This window comes from Salvelinus fontinalis, chromosome 33 (genome assembly GCF_029448725.1).
Source record: "Salvelinus fontinalis isolate EN_2023a chromosome 33, ASM2944872v1, whole genome shotgun sequence".
Lineage (NCBI taxonomy): Eukaryota > Metazoa > Chordata > Actinopteri > Salmoniformes > Salmonidae > Salvelinus > Salvelinus fontinalis.
This window is the reverse complement of record NC_074697.1, coordinates 26,118,134-26,140,178: the sequence shown is the minus strand read 5'-3', so window position 1 is coordinate 26,140,178 and position 22,045 is coordinate 26,118,134. Positions and strand designations below refer to the sequence as shown.

The 22,045-nt window shown below is 44.2% G+C and overlaps 1 protein-coding gene across 2 annotated transcripts in view; it reads right to left on the bottom strand.

Annotated features, from left to right (window-relative positions):
* The window catches only part of LOC129831881 (G protein-activated inward rectifier potassium channel 4-like), a 38,094-nt gene extending 19,340 nt beyond the window's left edge, over positions 1-18,754 (bottom strand). Inside the window, exons 1-3 of one of the 2 annotated variants that reach the window (XM_055895430.1) lie at positions 18,229-18,754; positions 6,876-6,958; positions 1,375-2,248 (exon numbers count right to left, since the gene is read on the bottom strand). In XM_055895430.1, coding sequence (XP_055751405.1) covers positions 1,375-2,248; positions 6,876-6,938 — 937 coding nt within the window. In that variant the 5' untranslated portion in view covers positions 6,939-6,958; positions 18,229-18,754. The remainder of the gene's footprint in view (positions 1-1,374; positions 2,249-6,875; positions 6,959-18,228) is intronic. The other variant, XM_055895429.1, reaches the window with a different exon arrangement.
* Between the last annotated feature and the right edge of the window lie 3,291 nt (positions 18,755-22,045).

Sequence of the window (22,045 nt, the reverse complement as noted above, 5' to 3'; positions counted from 1 at the left end):
TGCATGTGTCTACTCAAACGGTCAGAAACAGACTCCATGAGGGTGGTATGAGGGCCCGACGTCCACAGGTGGGGGTTGTGCTTACAGCCCAACACCGTGCAGGATGTTTGGCATTTGCCAGAGAACACCAAGATTGGCAAATTCGCCACTGGCGCCCTGTGCTCTTCACAGATGAAAGCAGGTTCACACTGAGCACATGAGCACATGTGACAGACGTGACAGAGTCTGGAGACGCCGTGGAGAACGTTCTGCTGCCTGCAACATCCTCCAGCATGACCGGTTTGGCGATGGGTCAGTCATGGTGTGGGGTGGCATTTCTTTGTGGGGCCGCACAGCCCTCCATGTGCTCGCCAGAGGTAGCCTGACTGCCAATAGGTACCGAGATGAGATCCTCATACCCCTTGTGAGACCATATGCTGACACATGCACATTTGTGGCCTGCTGGAGGTCATTTTGCAGGGCTCTGGCAGTGCACCTCCTTGCACAAAGGCGGAAGTAGCGGTCCTGCTGCTGGGTTGTTGCCCTCCTACGGCCTCCTCCACGTCTCCTGATGTACTGGCCTGTCTCCTGGTAGCGCCTCCATGCTCTGGACACTACGGTGACAGACACAGCAAACCTTTTTGCCACAGCTCGCATTGATGTGCCATCCTGGATGAACTGCACTACCTGAGCCACTTGTGTGGGTTGTAGACTCCGTCTCATGCTACCACTAGAGTGAGAGCACCGCCAGCATTCAAAAGTGACCAAAACATCAGCCAGGAAGCATAGGAACTGAGAAGTGGTCTGTGGTCACCACCTGCAGAATCATTCCTTTTTTGGGGGTGTCTTGCTAATTGGCTATAATTTCCACCTTTTGTCTATTCCATTTGCACAACAGCATGTGAAATGTATTGTCAATCAGTGTTGCTTCCTAAGTGGACAGTTTGATTTCACAGAAGTGTGATTGACTTGGAGTTACATTGTGCTGTTTAAGTGTTCCCTTTATTTTTTTGAGCAGTGTATATTTATTATATGCAGATCTGTACCACGTTGCCTCTAGAAATTGTGTTTGTATGGGTTTGAAATTGTCTGGTTTGTTGAATGAAATATATTACATTATCAATTAATATGAAGAACCTCAATGGATTAACTGAACACACAAGAATTGAAATGGAATTGACCAAGGCCCAATCCAGAAACAACCCCTAGCTAGCCCCTACTCCCTACGCATTTGTGTAGTTGCAAAACGATTGGACAATTCCACCAAGCCTATCAGAAGACAAGGTGGAGCTACTACCATATTGCTTATGCCTATCTAGTTATTTCAGGTCTACATGAAGGGTCTATGGGCTAGGGGTCCTGCTGACCTATTAGCCTTGTTTCAAGAGGACGTACCTGTAGCTTCAACCATGCCCTCCAGGATGACCACGATCTCAAACTCCTCCTTGTCCATTTGGGCCTGGGACAGCTCCCAAAAGGGGCTCTTCTCGTTGATCTCGTGGGAGATTATGAGTGGGGACACCAGGAAGAGCCGGTCGTCTCCCGTGTCAAAACCGATGTTGATGTCCGTCTGGTTGAGAGGGATGAACTCCCCCTCCTTGGTCTGCTGTGAGCGGATCAGCTTGGCCCGGATCGAGGCCTCCACGATGTGGGAGTTGCGCAGGTCCCCGACTCTGAACATCAGACACAGCTTGTTGTCCCGCACAGAGATCACCGCCTTGTGGGAGAACATGAGCGTCTCGGCACGGTTCTTTGGCTGCGAGATCTTCACGAACATGCAGCCCACCATCATGGCGTTGACGATGGAGCCCAGGATGGCCTGGATCAACAGCAGGATGATGCCCTCAGGGCACTTCTCTGTGATGACGCGGTAGCCGTAGCCGATGGTGGTCTCCGTCTCGATGGAGAAGAGGAAGGCAGAGACGAAGCTGTTGAGGTTCTCTACGCAGGGGGTCCAGCCCTCCTCGTCGCTGTGCCACAGATCCCCTCGGATCAGGGCGATGATGTACCACAGCAGGCCGAAGAACAGCCAGTTGACCACGTACACCAAAGTGAAGATGAAGAGGCTGAAGCGCCAGCGCAGGTCCACCAGGGTGGTAAACAGGTCGCTAAGGTAACGGTAGGTTTCCTGCACATTGCCGTGGTGAACGTTGCATTTGCCGTCCTTCTGGACGTAGCGTTGTCGGGGCTTCTTGATGGGGTCGGCGATGAGGTGGGTGCGCTCAGTGGAGATCTGGGCCTCCCGCATGTGTTTGGGAAGCTTTTTCACCTGGAGAGACAGAGAGGAATAGAGACAGTTCTGCTGAGACGTTGGTCACATTATCATTGTCTTCAGAAGTTCATGTGTGTAGACAGTAGTGACCTGTTCAGGAAACACTCTGTGCTCTCGTTTCAGTCTATTGCTAGAGGCCATTGTTTTCCTGGTCAGGTCAAAAGGTCAACAAAAACGTATGCCTCTATTCATGTGCAATGTCCTCATATTACCCTTGTTACTACAATGTGTGAAATGTCCTCATTTTACCCTTGTTGTTACAATGTGTGACATTTCCTCATATTACCCTTGTTGCTAAAATGTGTGAAATGTCCTCATATTACCCTTGCTGCTACAATGTGTGCATTATAATATGAGAAAATACACATTCTCAACCTTTTAAGTAATTTCTTTGCTTTCATCCTCAACCACCTTCAACTGCTACCCTCGTTGAACATAAATAAACTGTAAATCAATGCTACAGATACAGTTGAAGTCGAATGTTTACATACACCTTAGCCAAATACATTTAAACTCAGTTTTAAAGTTCCCTCAGTTCCCTGTTTTAGGTCAGTTAGGATCACAACTTTATTTTAAGAATGTGAAATGTCGCAATAATAGTAGAGAGAATTATTTATTTAAGTTTTTATTTCTTTCATCACATTCCCAGTGGGTCAGAAGTTTACATACACTCAATTAGTATTTGGTAGTATTGCCTTTACATTGTTTAACTTGGGCCAAACTTTTCAGGTAGCCTTCCACAAGCTTCCCACAATAAGTTGGGTGAATTTTGGCCCATTCCTCCTGACAGAGCTGGTGCAACTGAGTCAGCTTTGTAGGCCTCCTTGCTCACACAAACTTTTTTATTCTGCCCACAAATTTTCTATAGGATTGTGGTCAGGGCTTTGTAAGGGCCACTCCAATACCTTGACTTTGTTGTCCTTAAGCCATTTTGCCACAACTTTGGAAGTATGCTTGGGGTTATTGTCCATTTGGAATACCTATTTTGCGACCAAGCTTTAACTTCCTGACTGATGTCTTGAGATGTTGCTTCAATATATCCACATAATTTGTCTCCCTCTATTTTGTGAAGGGCACCAGTCTCTCCTGCAGCAAAGCACCCCCACACCATGATGCTGCCACCCCCGTCCCTTACGTTTGAATTGGTGTTCTTCGGCTTGCAAGCATCCCCCTTTTTCCTCCAAACATAACAATGGTCATTATGGCCAAACAGTTCTATTTTTGTATCATCAGACCAGAGGACATTTCTCAAAAAAGTACGATCTTTGTCCCCATGTGCAGTTGCAAACCGTAGTCTGGCATTTTCATGGCGGTTTTGGAGCAGTGGCTTCTGTGTTGCTGAGCGGCCTTTCAGGTAATAACGACATAGGACTCATTTTACTGTGGATATAGATACTTTTGTACCTGTTTCCTCCAGCATCATCACAAGGTCCTTTGCTGTTGTTCTGGGATTGATTTGCACTTTTCGCACCAAAGTACATTCATCTCTAGGAGACAGAATGCGTCTCCTTCCTGAGCGGTATGACGGCCGCGTGGTCCCATGGTGTTTATACTTGCGTACTATTGTTTGTACAGATGAACGTGGTACCTTCAGATGTTTGGAAATTGCTCCCAAGGATGAACCAGACTTGTGGAGGTCTACAATTTTTTTCTGAGGTCTTTGCTGATTTTTTGGGCTTTTCCCATGATGTCAAGCGAAGAGGCACTAAGTTTGAAGTTAGGCCTTGAAATACATCCACAGGTACACCTCCAATTGACTCAAATTATTTCAATTAGCCTATCAAAAGCTTCTAATGCCATGACATCATTTTCTGGAATTTTCCAAATTGTTTAAAGGCAGTCAACGTGGTGTATGTAAACTTCTGACCCACTGGAATTGTGATACAGTGAAATAATCTGTCTGTAAACAATAAAAAATATACTTGTGTCATGCACAAAATAGATGTCCTAACTGACTTGCCAAAACTATAGTTTGTTAACAATACATTTGTGGAGTGATTGAAAAACAACTTTTAATGACTCCAACCTAAGTGTATTTAAACAACTGTATCTCTGCTACAACAGTGCTGGGCGAGGACTGCATACGATGCTCTTGTTAAATTAAATTAAGGGCCCTGATACTGTAGCTGCACTGCTCCCATAACATTGTGTGAGAGAGTGTTTCTCCAAGCACATGGTGCGCCATCACTGTGGGAGGAAGAAGAAAGGGAAAAAAGGGAAGAAAAGGAGAGAGAGAACATAAGGGTACAGGGCCTTCCTTCCTCACTGCTGGCCTAGCTCCAGCCAGGCGATCTGGCTCCACAGCTGTGCCTCCCCTGTCCCTAGTGCTGTACATCACCCCCTATGGGACACTGGCAGGTCTGGATAGGAACATAGGAACACCCCACTGTCCCGTCCCTCTCAGCTCCTACTCTATCCCCCAACACACACAGGCCAAGGGTATATTGGCACTCTGTATCCTGATCGTTGGAGACAACGAGCTCAGTTGTTAATTGAAATGTGGTATTGCCGTAGTGGTGTTGCTCCTCCTGTGCCCTCTGAAGATCAGGGTGTTAATCAGACACCTCCGAAACTGCCACACGACTCTTTTTTTTTTGCAACCTGTGTTGAATATTATTCCGCTCCAGGTCCAAAACTGAAATAATGGCTCCCGATTGAAGGAATTCAAATTAAAGACACAACCTTCAAAATACATGCTATAGTCTTGCAAATGATTTAAATAAAGATCTGAATACTGTAGGCAGGTTTCCTTTGACCCAAGTTTATTCGACAAAAGCAATGCTCAAAAGAAATCTTTGCAACGTGTAATGGAAACAGCAGATATTGGGGAAATATTGTTTAAAAAAAAATCTATGAATTTATCCATTCAAAGGGTGGATTTTTCTTTTGTCAAAGTTTATTTATCGAGACAAATTATGATAGAAACAGTGTTTTTTAAAATAAATTATGATTGACTAATATGCAGGGCACGTGATATCAACACATAACTATGAAGCTCCACTCCACATTTATTTCTATATGCCTACTGCCTGCTAAATCTTTTTTTCAGGTATAAAAATAACGTTTGTTTGCAGGATCCTTGTCCTGACTTTCAACAATGGCTGATTTTCTTCGACTTGCTTTCTGATTTGCTGGACGCAAGTTTCCCTATCCAATTATGTCAGATCTACAGGAGTGTAAGTTTCACCATGGCATGGACTGTGACAATACATTGACACGACAATTATTACAATATGGCAAATATTTGTAAATTCTTGGATTCTATCCATGCTGGCTTTTGCGGCCTACCTGAGACATGAAACAGATAGGTGGGAGAGCATACAGCCTGTCACCAATTTATTCATCCGCAATTTGCCTAAATGGGTAATGTAAACATATCAACCACTTAATTTGTATTCAACACAGTTGTTTTTTTCTTAGTTGTGACGTCATTTCAGACAGCTGTTTTTATCGACACAAGATAGCAGGCAATTGTTGAATCTGTTTTCGATGAAAATGTTCTAAATGTCGACAAAAAAATCACTGGACAAGTTAATGGAAACATAGCTGCTGTGAAATTCTAGCTAGGGTCTCTTCATTGTAGTTCTATGTACACACACATTAGGAGAGTATTCCATGTATCAGATGTTGCTTTATTTATTTACATATTGATCTTTCTCTAGATTATACGGTAATGAGAGGTTTGACGGTGAAGTGAAAGACAACACCCATTGACAATTACAGCAATTAGTCACTCAATGACATTGGGATCTTTGACCTGTGTTTGGGAGAACACATGGGTCACTTCAACATGTATTTCCTTGGGAAAAGGTAGCTTTTAGACCCCCTCCTACAACAAAATCAGTTTATGTTTCCTCAAGGCCTTTAATTGTACAGATGTCGGATCTTAATTTGAAACAGTTTGCTACAGCAGGAAAATAATCCTGCAGCAACAGGAAATGTGAATTATTATGTGGATTAGAATGGACATTTTTAAACCTTCAACACACTACAGGTTTTAAATGTCCTGCATTGCAAGTTCTCCTGACAATGGACCTTTTTGTTTCTATTTGAGAGTGTTGAAGAAATTTCTAATTGAGTGATTGATGAAGCCATCACAGACAGTGCTACAGTAGTTCAGCGAGCCCACGTTTGGCCATCCCAGAGTCAATGATGTCCGCAGTGCTGACACTCCAACAGATTCATTAGCAATTGCTGTGTGCTGGTGTTTTTCCACAATTGGTTTGCCTCCCCACACTCGGTTAGGAAGAATAAATTCAATCGTCTCTGGAATGAAGACAAATAACCTGGACTATTTCACCATCCATTATCAGGACGTGTGAGTCGTTTTCTCACAATCCTCTCCATAGTAGTGGGCTGAACCATCCATCCATCCTCTTCTGCAGAGACAGACAGGCACACACACATGATCACCCGTCTTATAGGAAACTCATGATCCACAATGGTTCTCTCTCGTCCCCTTATATTTTCCCTTACACCAGACACTTCCATCTTTCACCATCCCCTCTTTCTTTCCCGCTTCCTTGCTCTGCCCCCTCTCTCTCTCTCTACCTCCCAGCAGTGTTGCACAGGACAATTGGGGGAGGGGGAGGACTGTATGTGCATATGGAAAACATGTTCTTACCGCTGTGGGTGTGACTCCTATCTCCATGTCGTGGTCCATATGGACTTGAGAATCTCCTGCCATCCTCAGGTGGAGCTCACCACCTGTGGGGAGAGAGGGAGGTGGAGGTTCAGCAAACTGAATCTCCACTACAGTCAGCATTTCACTTTCATTAATGTTCAGAATTATGCATCAATCAACTCTCAACAATGGATGATTTTTCACAAAACATCCCATAAGATCACCCAGGAAAAATCCGGGATCAGGAAAATTCTGCGTAGTCAATACTACATTGATTGATAACCCCCCAATAAATAGATTTCTACACATATCATGTCAATCACTTTAATGAAATCAATACTACTATGCCAGTCATCTGTTTGAATAGGAGCCACTACTAACAGCGAGCCTGATTCTTAACAATGCATGCTCAGGTCTCCATTTTAATGTTAAATCTAGGCTAAAACACTATGTTCCAACAACCATACTAGCATGCCAAATAGAATGCATAGCCAGTACATTAATTCATTCATTACTCCATGCTACAGTAGGTGGTATGTGAGGACAGTAAAGTCAGTAGTGAGGACATTAGAACAGAGCCTCAGTTCATCATAATAAGACAGACCTTTCTCACCAACACAGAATGCTAATGTGTGGATTATCTCTGAACTCACATGGGAAATGGGACTCTGTTCAAAATGTGCATCACTCTGTTAGCTAATTTGTAATCTCTGAATGAAGCAGTCTCAGCTGTCTGTAGCTACCGTGTTCAACCTTTGTTATCCCCCCGAGGAGGAGTGGAGGAGAACACATCAGTGCCAGTACGCTGCCTGGGCTGAACACCAACCCAACTGTTAAAAGCCCTGATGCTGCACGGACACGCTGACCATTACTTGAATCACAACGAACACCAGCCTGGACCTTTCACATTCTGTCCACAGCACATTTTAAAATCTTCATTTCTTTGTTTAAACTTCCCGTGTGACTACAATAATAGCTCTTTGGCGTTTTAAAATAAAGTAACACTATGAAAGGTGATTTGATGTAGTTTCAAAGACTTCTTTCGAACACTAAATGTGGTTTCTTTGTTGCTATTTTAGGTATGTTGGTGTAATACAGTGATCTAGTGACAGACTGCAGTATCTGTGATCTGATTTTAAAGTGCTGGAAATTTTATTTTTAAACATCAACTACAATGACTCAAAATGACAGAGGGAAAAACAGAAGAAAAAATATTTTGGCAATAGGATGAAATAACACATACAGGAAGTCAGCACTACAGATATGAGAGGCGGAGAGGGCACATCGATAAGGACTAATTTTAGCAGCAATTTCATAACAACACCTTTTCAGTTATATAAAAGCATAATAACTGATAGGGTCACTGGTGTTTGAAAATAAACCAATAGAGTGACAGGGAGTATGAACTGTGTGTTCCCTAATCACCAATCAGAAGACGTGTGGACTTGAGTCGCATGACTTGGACTCAAGTCTGTCTCGAGTCACAAATTCGATGACTTGAGACTCGATTTGATAGAAAAAAAATAACTTGAGATTTGACTTGGACTTGGAGCCTCAAGACTCGGGACCTGACTTTGACTTGAGACTGTGGACTTGAAATTATCTAGCCACGTTTTGTCACTCATTTTGTGGCACAGAGTCTCCATGGATTACTCTCCACACAGTCAGAGACCGTAGCTGCAGCATGCATTTGCAAAACCAAAAAAAACTGCAACAGATTGGCTAGTGAAATGCATGTTCAGCCCTCTGATTGGACCAGAAAACTGTCAATCAACACAGGCTGGGTGAGCTAGCGCAATGGTTCTCAAATTGGGGAGAAGGTTTTGGGGGGTTGCGAGTGTGAAACTGAATGGGAAAATACATATTTTTCAGACATATTTTAATAGGTTACATATAGCCTACCATTTGAATTTATATACACTACATGACCAGAAGTATGTGGACACCTGCTCCTTGAACATCTCATTCAAAAATCATGATCATTAACATGTAGTTGGTCCCCCCTTTGCAGCTATAAAAGCCTCCACTCTTCTGGGAAGGCTTTCCGCTAGATGTTGGAACATTTCTGCAGGGACTTGTTTCCATTCAGCCATAAGAGCATTAGTGAGGTCGGGCACTGATGTTGGGCGATTAGGCCTGGCTCGCTGTCGGCGTTCCAATTCATCCCAAAGGTGTTCGATGGAGTTTAGGTCAGGACTCTGTGCAGGACAGTCAAGTTCTTCCACACCGATCTCGACAAACCATTTCTGTATGGACCTTGCTTTATGCACGGGGGCATTGTCATGCTGAAACAGGAAAGGGCCTTCCCCAAACTATTGGCAAAAAGTTGGAAGCACAGAATCGTCTAGAATGTCATTGTATGCTGTAGAGTTAAGATTTCCCTTCGCTGGAACTAAGGGGCCTAGCCCAAACCATGAAAAACAGCCCCAGACAATTATTCCTCCTCCACCAAACTTTACAGTTGGCACTATGCATTGGGGCTGGTAGTGTTGTCCTAGCATCCACCAAACCCAGATTCGTCCGTCGGACTGCCAGATGGTGACAGGCTGTATGCCCTCCCACCTATCTGTTTCATGTCTCAGGTAGGTCGCAAAAGCCAGCATGGATAGAATCCAAGAATTTACAAATATTTGCCATATTGTAATAATTCTCGTCCAAAATCATGATCATTAATATGTAGTTGGTCCCCCCTTTGCTGCTATAAAAGCCTCCACTCTTCTGGGAAGGCTTTCCACTAGATGTTGGAACATTGCTGCGGTGACTTGCATATTTCAGATAGTTTGGTGGCTACTGGCTTCATGTCTAAGGATAGCTGTAACATCTCCCTGCCTTCAATATTATGGGATGAATATTGAACATATTCTGGTGAATTAAATACAGTATTTGTGAGGAAGAAAAGGGCTACCCAATTGGCAACGAGTATTCTGGAGACTAGCAGACCTTGAAAGTGATAGTGTTTGGTGTAGACTGACCATGCTTTCCATCCGATCCTGCACCTGCTACTGCATACAGGTAGGTAGGCCGCATGATTCTGCTTGCTCTGGCCTCCAGAGAAGTGACATGATATGCCTTCTTGATATTGGCTGCTAAGATGAATGACTTTCAGCTCAAAATGCAGGTGTAAAATATAGTTTATAGTTTTGAAAACGCAGTGCCGTTTATGGAGGTAGTGGCAGGCTACGTTTGCGCAGCTATTGTGCGCGCATGTACGTGCGTGCACGGGGTCACAAGCTTTTAACCACTGCTTTTTGGGGGTCAAGGGTCAAACATTTTGAGAGCCATTGAGCTAGCGAACAGATTTCTGATTTGCTATACAGCTATAGGATCGGGTGCAGTGCAAACATCACATTTTATGGAGAGGATGGCCATAAATAAATATGCAGCTCCAAAAAATGTTTGGTGATATTCACTGTTTACTTTGCAAGCTCACCAGCAATGGGGCATCAAGCAACAATTACTAGCATAGGCCTACTGGTCTTTTGGTGAGTCAAACATTTCTTGAAATTTAGAATTTACTTATGAAGCTTGCATTTGGAATTTGTTGTTAAAATGAATTTTTACATAATCGAAATATGTTTTAGACAAAATAATAAAAAGAGCTATCTGGTAGTCTCAATAAATAGACAAAGATGTGTAGTTGAACAACTCATTGCATGTATAGCTTTTTCTTTACTTGACAAAACGATTTGCTCTTAGAATGTATGATTGGACTTGAGTCGAGACTCAACCCATTATTATTTTATTGTACCAGGCAAGTCAGTTAAGAACAAATTCTTATTTTCAATGACGGCCGAGGAGCAGTGGGTTAACTGCCTTGTTCAGCGACAGAACATAGATTTTTACCAGCTCGGGGATCTTGCAACCTTTCGGTTACAGCGCTCTAACCACTAGGCTACCTGCCGCCCCATTCTACTTGGGACTCAACTTGAGACTCGGACCTTGTGACTTGAGACTTGCTTGTGACTAAAATAATAGTGACTTGATCCCACCTCTGTCAATCAGAGAACAATCACCAGATTGCTTCTACAACACCATCTGATTTGTCTCTGTCATCCTGCTCTGACATTGCTCTGTTTTGATCAGTGAGATGGAAGGCAAGGCATCATGGAGAGAAATTGCAAAGCAGGGTGGAGGAATGAGGGCTCACGTCACACAGGAGATCCACGCAGGAATACAGTGTTGACATTGACGGGTTTAAAGCAAAGGGCAGAGTGACGTGACAGGCATCTGAGATGTAGAAAGACAGACAGACAGAGGAATAGAAGACACACAAAGCCCCAGAAGAACCCTGGGTGAATGCATTATAGTGTTACCAGGTCCTGCTTCCCAAGTCAGTTTAGGCTTTCATGCATTAAACATCTCCCCAGTGACTGGTGAACCCAGGACCTGTGTGCATCCTCTGCCTGCGTTTGATTGCTGCTTTGCTCTCGCTGCAGACTCACCAGCGGTTGTGCGAACACAGATTCCAGCTCAGTGTTTTATCTTTAAGAGGGTAACAAGCGTTTATCTTGTTACTTGGAGAGCGACAGGATGCTTTGGGTAAATTGTGTTTAGGCTCTGATAGCGTCAGCGCTCATCTGTCGTGTTTAGAGGCAGGGTGACAGTGGCAGAGAAGTAAACCTGCTTTCCCCCCTCTCTCTCTCTCTCTCTCTCTCTCTCTCTCTCTCTCTCTCTCTCTCTCTCTCTCTCTCTCTCTCTCTCTCTCTCTCTCTCTCTCTCTCTCTCTCTCTCTCTCTCTCTCTCTCTCTCTCTCTCTCTCTCTCTCTCTCTCTCTATCTTTCTCTGTCTCTCACTACAGCAGCTGTGTCAGGCTTCTGTAGTGTTTCCACCTGTATACTTTCACATTATGTTTTTTGAGGACAGTCCAAGTCTTTGTTTGAGTTACACAAACAGCTATTGTAAGGTTTAATTATCTTAATTAAAGGCACTTCTAAAATGTAGTCGTTGTCAGCCCTCAGTGCAGTTTGGGAAGGCGAGGGCTAGCCGTGAGGAGCCAGGTGGCCAGGCCAGGATGGGGCTTGTATCAATACTAATTACTGCTCCAATAACACGGCCGTCGCCCAGCAGAGTTAAACCGGCCTCTGGAGGACCGTAGTACCCCCTAATCATTACTCTGCCTGAGAAGACAAAGAACTTCATCAACAAGATAACTGGGTTTGGATCACTTTATTTTCTCAATTAGCTTACATTTTCTCATAATTTGAAGGTAATCAAAGCTCTTTAAAAGAGCAAGTTTAGGGAGTCTGGGAAACAAACACATTTTCTGCCTAAAAATATCCATGAGACGTGCATGTTTTGCAAATTGTTTCAAGATAGATCTGTGAACAAGCTACAATATACCACCGTACTGTCCATTCCTCAGAGAATGATGATTGCAGTGAGAAACTGCTAATTCCGCAGTAAACCTTTGGTTTACAATACAAATTCTGCTATTAGGGGGCAATCATCCATATAGAAACTTCCCGTTTTCCACTGAAAGGCCATTCTGAGGAGTCATCAAAACAGAGCACAGATCTGGCAGAGAGGAGAGAGAGAGAGCTGAGTCTTAAACAGTATCTGCACTGGAAGGATCTGCACAATCAGTGCAAAAGATAGGTATCTCCTCTAGTGGAATAATTTGCTCCAATGTCTCTTTCATCTCTGTAGCCCAGCATTGGGAGCGTACCGTAACTTTCTCTCAGCAGCGTCATGGTTACCAGGTTCTCATGCGTGCGTTCGTCTCAGGCTAAGACAAGTGGCCCACAGTGCAGCGCTTCGTTCCTATCTCTTTGACACTTTGAGGTCGGTCAGGGCAAATGACTAAAAACGTCTCCAAAGCCTGCGGATACCAGCCAGCTTGGCTCCAGGCCCAGACTGCTTATTCCCCTCCCCATGGCTGATAGCCGGCCTTGAGTATATACAGTACATCTCTCACGGATCACCTTCTACAGAGCAATAGACACTGCCTCAGCTAGACGTCCTGCCCACACTGGAGACTATTAGTCTAATGAAATGACAAAAGACAAATCAAACACTACACAGCCTCAGCCAGGAATAGCTGTCGCAAGTTGAGTCTCTGCTGCTTGCTCCAATCTCGTCCTCTCGCGCCCCTGCGCCAAGGTTACGTGTATTTATAAAAGTGATGCCCCAGACTCCCCAACACTGTTGAGTGATGCTGGACGGACTGAGCACCAGGCCAAGCCAAAAACACCCACTCTACTGGACCAGACCAGTCCTACAGGAATGAATGTGGCGGGGGATGGGGGTTAAAGAGAGGAAAGGAGCACCAACACCCTGCAACACCCTGTCCCGCTTTTATCAGGTGGCTCGTCAGCCTCTTGTCATGATTTACAGCCCAGGCCCCACATTCCCTCTCTCACAGCTCCATCTCTGTAGGAGTGAGAGAGTGAGGGATGGATGGACGAGAGGATGTAGAGAGCAGGAGATGAAGAGAGGAGGGGGTGCGAAGTGCATGCAGGAAGAGCCAAAGGTCACACAGACCTAATTAGAATTCCTGCGGCACCTCGCTCTGTCCCTGCACCAGTCCTATCAGGAGGCCGTTCCACTCGCCACCACCATACCACATCAGAACATCCATGGTGTCACTCAATAGGCCTTGAGCCTGTTATATTAAACATATGTCTCTTTTCTCTGTGTTAGTGGGCTATGACTGAGGGCAACTTGTCCCCTGGGTGAAGAATAATCACGCTTGCCTCCATAGATAGAGGTGTACGCAAAGAAAAGCTCCTCTGGAGATGGTTAAGTTAACAACATGTTCCGTTATTTCACCTTAATGATAGCTTGGGTAGTAATTTTGATTCTCCAGCATAGACACGACTACTGCTTTATACCACCGTCATATTATAAAATAAATAATACATTATTATTGTCATATGAAAGGAAAGTGAAGACTATTGTCATTATCCTCTAAAAGTCTAATTATGTCAGCTAGATTGTTGAACACGTGTGTCTATCGACCCTTAAGGATTTGAACGTCATCAAAGATGTTCCGAAGTAGATAATAATAAAATGGTTTTATCCAAACAGACTTACGGTGAACACGTACTGAGAAAAGATTGATGCGCCAGTCTCACCCTGAAAGATAATGTTCAATTGACTTGACCTGCATGTTAACCAGCTGGCCAGTGGAGCTAAGGAACAGTATCGTGGAATCTCCTCTAGAATGCCTTCATCAGGGTTAAGGAGCAACTGCCACTAAAATCCAACTTCACATTTAGAAAACAGACTATGTGGCATCGATATGAGTCCGAAACATTTATTTTACTGTCAAAATTGATTACAAAGTGTAAATAGGATAATTTTGGTCATACAGTCAGTTGGATACAAAACAGACTTTTGAACGTAAAACAGCTTGGGTTTGTTTCAATCCTGCGCACATGCCCACAGCTGGCAGCACACAAGTAATCATCAATTCGGAGTGCAGCTGCACGCAACCCAATCGTAATGCCCGTGGTAAATGGTTTGACTTTGGATATTCCAATGGTGCTAGTTAGGGATAAAGGACATCACTGCTTTTACAAGGAGCTCTGTCTCTAAAACCTCAGTGTCATCCCAGATTGTCCTCCTGTCGATGACACTGGACAGATTAGAGCATGGCCAATTATTACTCTCCTCCCACATCCACCTCGGTAACGGCCAATTAACCTGGACAAGGAATGCCCTTCCATTCCGTCTAGGTGAGTTGCTTTACAGGGAAGGAGAACATTATTGTACTACACTGCCAGACACGGTAGTAGAGACTGAAGGTGATCTGCTAGCTCTGTCTCTGCTGTACGAGGAGGTCTGGCTGTGACAGAGAGGCGATCACAAAAATGTGATCCCTGCAGCTGCCCGACCAGCATCTGTTTACAGGCTGCTGGAAGTGCGTTTGATCTGCTTACAAGCAGTGTGGACTTCCATGTATCAACTTTATGTTTTGACAGAACCAGGCAATAGCAATAGACAGAGCATATATACTTTTACAAGGAAAAATCGCCTACATTAAACATGTACGATGTCACTTTTAAATACAGTATAAACACAGAGCTCGTTCCATTTCCAATAGCCGAGCATCATGCTCATGCTCTACCAACTGAACCACACGGGACACTCAATCATTTTCTTCCCGTGCAGGATTTGGAATTGTATTTGAACAGAACAGAGCTCAGTGTCGACTATATATTTCAATGATATAACATGCTATAGGCTAGAGAAATTCTACAGTAGATTACTTTTTAATTCCGCTAACTAATTCAACAGCACAGCAGGTATCAGAAGAGAGCACTCCTTTCATCCACAGTTGACCATTACACAATATATAATATATAGTATAGCTTTCTATTCTAATCATAAAGACACACAGTTTAATACAAAGAATTGTTCACGCTTGGCTAAGCTCCTGACACAGATGCATTGCTACAGTGCAATGTATTCAGACCCCTTGACTTTTTCCACATTTTGTTACATTGCAGCCTTATTCTAAAATAGATTCAAAATAAATACATCCTCATCACTCTACACACAATACACCATTTTCACAAAGCGAAAACAGGTTTACATTTTTTCTGTGCTAATTTATAAAAAATGTAAAACAGAAATACCTTATTTACATAAGTATTCAGACCCTTTGCTATGAGACTAGAAATTGAGCTCAGGTGCATACTGTTTCCATTGATCATCCTTGAGATGTTTCTTTAACTTGATTGGAGTCCACCTGTGATAAACTCAATTGATTGGACATGATTTGGAAAGGCACACACCTGTCTATATTAGGTCCCGCAGTTGACAATGCATGTCAGAGCAAAAACCAAGCCATGAGGTCAAAGGAATTGTCTGTAGAGATCCGAGACAGGATTGTATCAAGGCACAGATCTGGGGAAGGGTACCAAAATCTGTCTGCAGCATTGAAGGTCCCCAAGACCACAGTGGCCTCCATCATTCTTAAAAGGAAGAAGTTTGGAATCAACAAGACGCGTCCTAGAGCTGGCCGGCTGGCCAAACGGAGCAATAGGGGGTGAAGAGCCTCGGTCAGGGAGGTGACCAAGAATCCGATGGTCACTCTGACAGAGCTCCAGAGTTCCTCTGTTGAGATGGGAGAACCTTCCAGATGGACAACCATCTCTGCAGCACTCCACCAATCATGCCTTTATGGTAGAGTGGCCAGACAAAAGCCACTCCTCAGTAAAAGGCACATGACAGCCTGCTTGGAGTTTGCCAAATGGCACATAAAGACTCTCAGACCATGAGAAACAAGATTCTCTGGTCTGATGATACCAAGATTGAATTCTTTGGCCTGAATGCCAAGTGTCACGTCTGAAGGAAACCTGGCACCATCCCTACGGTGAAGCAGGATGGTGAAAGCATCATGCTGTGGGGATGTTTTTCAGTGGCAGGGACTGGGAGACTAATCAGGATTGAGGGGTAGATGAACAGAGCAAAGTACAGAGAGATCCTTGATGATAACCTGTTCTGGAGTGCTCAGGACCTCAGACTGGGGTGAAGGTTCACCTTGCAACAGGACAACGACACAAAGCACACAGCCAAGACAACACAGGAGTAGCTTCGGGACAAGTCTCTGAATGTCCTTGAGTGGCCCAGCCAGAGCCCGGACTTAAACCCGATTAAACATCTCTGGAGAGACATGAAAATAGCTGTGCAGCAACGCTCCCCATCCAACCTGACAGAGATTGAGAGGATCTGCAGAGAAGAATGGGAGAAACTCCCCAAATACAGATGTGCCAAGCTTGTAGCGTCATACCCAAGAAGACTCAAGGCTGTAATTGCTGCCAAAGGTGCTTCAACAAAGTACTGAGTAAAGCGTCTGAATACTTATGTAAATGTCATATTTCAGTTTTTTTTTCATTATAAATTTGCAAAGAAATGCAAAAAAACAGTTTTTGCTTTGTCATTATGGGGCATTGTGTGTAGATTGATGAGATTTCTTGTATTTATTTTTTATCCATTTTAGAATAAGGCTGTAATGTAACAAAATGTGGAAAAAGTCAAGGGGTCTGAATACTTTCCAAATGCACTGTATAATATAAGGGGGATGGGCTGCTTTTTAACTTATCCATGTCTACCACCTGTAAAGATGGATGGACTGGTCAGAATGAAGTGATTCCTATATGGATAGACTGAGAGAAAAAAAACTGCTCATTGCATCAAAAGGTCAAAAGGTGAGCATAGAATAAAATATGTGCAATGTGCTACTGGTCTGCACCATCCTTCTCCTATAGCATTTCCCTGTTAGCCCTGCCTTTACACTGCTCAAGGGGAAATGTATGATCACGTACACATTCTGCATGAATACTGAACGCTACTACACCACCTCTGCATTCCCTGCTGAGGACATTCCCGGGAACATTGCGTAAGAAAAAAAATCTTGTTGTCCATGGCCACAGACATGATTGTCATGAAAGTTTTACAGTGACAACTCTCAAGATGTTTTGTGCAGGGTACACTCTTCCAGGACAGCCTATAACAGGAGAGCTTACGGAATCAGCAGACAATAGTACGTCACAATGGCACTGAAATCAGACTCTCTAATGCCCGGCTCAGAGACACATCAATGGAATCAATACAAATGATTTGGTCTAAATTCTTAGATAGTCTCTGATATTCCAGCGAAAAGCTACAGCAAACAGATAATGGCCTCTCTCTCTATCTCTCTCTCCACCGTTCCTTCTGTCATTGAATGTGTGGACTGTGTTGTGCTGCCACCCTCTGTAGCAAACCCCCACACTGTTGGTTGCTGCACTCGTAAAACTCCTGCATTGTACTATAGGACAATTACAGCATCCTCTCACACCAGACAGCTAGGCAGGCACACAAAGGCAGTAGCATCAGCAGCCTCTCACAGTGGTCTGACAGGGCTGAAAACCCATTGCTTTTTGATTACCTAGCCCTCGCATTGAGGGCAAACAAATGCATGGGTGATCTATCACTGCAGTGGCATTAGTGATATAGAACCTAGGCAGGCTGTGACGGGACAGAGGTCGCAGGCAGGCATACATGCAGGCAGGCAGACAGGCTAGCAGGCTGGAGGAATCTGAGGCAGCTGAGCTCCACCACAACACACCATATCAGTCTCTCTCTTGGGGAGCATAAGAGCCATACTATATGATTTTAATTAACATACACTCTTTGATCTGACACGCGGCTAAATGGACAATGGCAAGGTGAAGAATTACGGAAGGTGTTGACAGCACAGCACAGCACTGCATTCAAAGGCAGATCGAACGGCTCAGCTGCAGCCTGAGGGTACCCTATAACCACAGCGTTAGGCTTGCATCAGCGCTATACTTTCTCCACCCCTCTCTCTCGCTCTGCTCCGTCCGTGTCTTCCCCACTTTTCTCAGTGTAGCATGAGACTTACCTTTAGGTGGCCACAAGAGTAGCTGGCAGGCTCCCGTCGAGGCATTTCACGGCTGCTGCTCTCCCCTGGACTCCACTCTCCTTCCCTTGCTTTGTTCAGCAGCCCTCCTGCCTCCCAGGTCTTCTCTTCTCCTCTTCACCGCTCTAGTCCTGTGTGTGTGTGTGTGTGTGTTTGAGTGTGTGTTTGAGTGTGTGTGAGGTAGAGAGGGAGAGCATGTGAATATGTGTGTGAGTGTTTCCTCCCCCAACCACCCCCTCCCCCCTTGCTCTTCTCTCACTTCCACACAGAGCTCTTGTCTCTCAGGATTTGTCCTTTACGTGTGTGCTTGTGTGTGTGTGTGTGTGTGTGTGTGTGTGTGTGTGTGTGTGTGTGTGTGTGTGTGTGTGTGTGTGTGTGTGTGTGTGTGTGTGTGTGTGTGTGTGTGTGTGTGTGTGTGTGTGTGTGTGTGTGTGTGTGTGTGTGTGTGTGTGTGTGCGGAGAGCGTCTATGTGTGTGTGTGCCTGCCTACCACATGGCTCGTTTCACTCTGCAGGCAAAGGCATAGAGGAATGAGCTTGGAAGAGAAAATACTGCGAGAGAGAGAGAGAGAGGATAGGGAGAGAGTGAGGGAGAGAGAGAGAGGATAGGGAGAGAGTGAGGGAGGGAGAGAGGATAGGGAGAGAGTGAGGGAGAGAGGATAGGGAGAAAGAGGATAGGGGGAGAGATTAGGGAGAAAGTGAGGGAGAGAGAGAGAGAGAGAGAGGATAGGAAGAGAATGAGGGAGAGAGAGAGATACGCCGAAGGGAAGTGCTGTATAATCAATTCCTCTAAAATCGCAGTTGAGGAAAAGGCCCGAAGGGCTTGAGACAGAGAGAGAGAGACTCAGAGAGAGACACAGAGAGAGAGACACAGAGAGAAAGAGACACAGAGAGAGAGAGACACAGAGACATTGAGAGAGAGACAGAGAGAGACAGAGAGAGACAGAGAGAGAGAGACACAGAGAGAGATTATCTACCTCACTTGCTTTGGCAATGTTAACACATGTTTCCCATGCCAATAAAGCCCCTTGAATTGAATTGAGAGAGACACGGAGAGAGAGAGGGGGGGGAGAGAGAATTAACAGGAAGAGGTGTAGGTGCAGTGAGAGGAGAGCAGAGGAGAGGGAAGGGAGGATCAGGGTAGCGAAGTTTGGACCTGTTTTTTTCCAACTCCAGAACCGTGGTATTATGTAAATGTGATCTGGGTGACAATTGAGTTGCACTATTTTTGTTAGCTACATTGGATCCTAATAATAAATAGGAAAATACAGTACAAACATGTCCTTCACACATCTCCTTCACAACCAGCGACCATCTGTCTGACCCTTTACACAAGCCTTGTCCTCATTTACCATGGACTGATGGGAGGTTGGGCCACAGGGTTGATGGATGTGTCCCTGGAAAATGTTAATTACCCAGACTTAGGAGGCACAAAATTCTGAATGAGTGAGTCATTTATTTCCCTTCCTTCCTTCCTTCCTTCCTTCCTTCCTTCCTTCCTTCCTTCCTTCCTTCCTTCCTTCCTTCCTTCCTTCCTTCCTTCCTTCCTTCCTTCCTTCTTTCCTTCCTTCCTTCCTTGCTTCCTTCCTTGCTTGCTTCCTTCCTTCCTTCCTTGCTTCCTTCCTTCCTTCCTTCCTCCCTCCCTCATTTACATTCCCCTGCCTTGTCCCAGAGTTCATTAGTTGTGATTGACACCTCAATGAACTGAAGTGTTAACAGCTCCCAAGAACAAGAAGGACCAGGCGGGGGGAACAGGCAGAAGGACCAGGCAGGAGGACCAGGCAGGAGCAGAGCAGGGAAATCAGAGCGAGCCAAGGACTTACACCAATAATAAACTCCTCATCATGGAAGAAACAGGACTATAGAGTAAGGGAGGGAGGGATTGCTTAAAAAATCGAAACAGTATTCCATAATCACTCTGCCTTGTTGGCTAACTAAATCGTGCAGCAGGTTTTAACTGCTTTTAAGGTACAGTCCCTGCGTTAATGTCTACAATATTTATCATTTTCACTAAATTATCATTTTCATATTAAGCAGAGAGGGCCAACATGAATAGCATGGTAATGATATATTCATAATGAAGCATATCAATTGGCGCCAGAAAATGATTAAATGATTAATTTATCGTCTGTGCTGGGACCGATTTGTTTAACTTCAATAAATCACCTTGTCAGCAAAGCAAACATTTTGGCATTCAGATCGTGTAGATCATTAGACCATCCATTTACCAGACAACCATCAATATACACTGAGCAACAATATCAATGCAACATGGTGTGTTGGTCCCATGTTTCATGAGCTGAAATAAAATGTGCATACGCACAAAAAGCTTGTTTTCTCAAATAATGTGCACAAATTTGGTTACATCCCTGTTAGTGAGCATTTCTCCTTTGCCAAGATAATCCATTCACCTGACAGGTTTGGTATATTAAGAAGCTGATTAAACAGCATGATCATTATACAGATGCACCTTGTGCAGGGGACATAAAAATGGCACTCTAAAATGTGCAGTTTTGTCAGCACGTGTATGGGATCGTGTAGGAGAGCGGTTTGCAATTTGAATGCACAGAGATACAGTGACGAGATCCCGAGGTTCATTTTCATGCCATTCATCTGCCTCCATCACCTCATATTTCAGCATGATAATGCACGTCCCATGTGGCAAAGATCTGTACACAATTCCTGGAAGCTGAAAATGTCCCAGTTCTTCCATGGCCTGTATACTTACCAGACATCTCACTCACTGAGTATGTTTGGGATGTTCTGGATTGACTTGTACGACAGCATGTTCCATTTCCCGCCAATATCCAGCAGCTTCGCACAGCCATTGAAGAGGAGTGGGATAACATTCCACAGGCCACAATCAACAGCCTGATCAACTCTATGTGAAGGAGATGTGTCGCGCTGCATGAGGCAAATGGTGGTCACACCAGATACTGACTGGTTTTCTGATCCACGCCCCTACTTAATTTGTATTTTTTTCTGTTACCAGCAGGTACATACAGTATCTGTATTCCCAGTCATGTGAAATCCATAGATTAGGGCCTATGAATATTTTTCAATTGACCGTTTTTCTTATATGAACTGTGACTCAGTAAAATCATTGAAATTGCTGCATTTTGAGTTTATATTTTTGTTCAGTACAGGTACACATGTTTGATGCACTAACCAATTTATTAAAAAAGAGAACTTCTATTAGTGTTTAAATTCTGAATTATTCTATGGTGTGTGGACGTACTTCTTTTATGTGGATACATTACTCATCTAGATCTACTCAAGCTCATGTCATGCGGTTTGATCCTATTGTTTAGGACATTTTCAGTTCCTCTATGGGGCTCTTAAATAAATCAAACGGGGAGATAAAAGTGAATATTCCAGGACCGCTGAACAATTGATCTGTGACACCGCAGTTAAAAAGATTGTCAATGTTTTTGAAGTACTGGTTAGATTCTCCAACGTTCTACCTCCTATCAAGCACAATATTTAAACTGAGAGAACTGCAACAATTTCTTTGGAAGTGGTTTGGATTTCAACTTCAAAACAGGGAAGCAAGGATGCACTCGACTGGAAGACTAGACCACTTGCACACGATGGTGTGTTGTGCGTGGGAAGGACAGCCCCGACACACTGACACTGTGTGGAGAGAAGCAGTAGCAGTAAACCATTGAAGAATTGCCCTGACTGCTGCAGTTCTCTGTGTGAATGTACAGTGTGTAAGTGTCGCTGCACTGTTGTTGTAGAGGTGAATAACTACAACAGGACAGGCTGTGGCTGTTGGCTGGGCTGGAGACTTAGGCTTG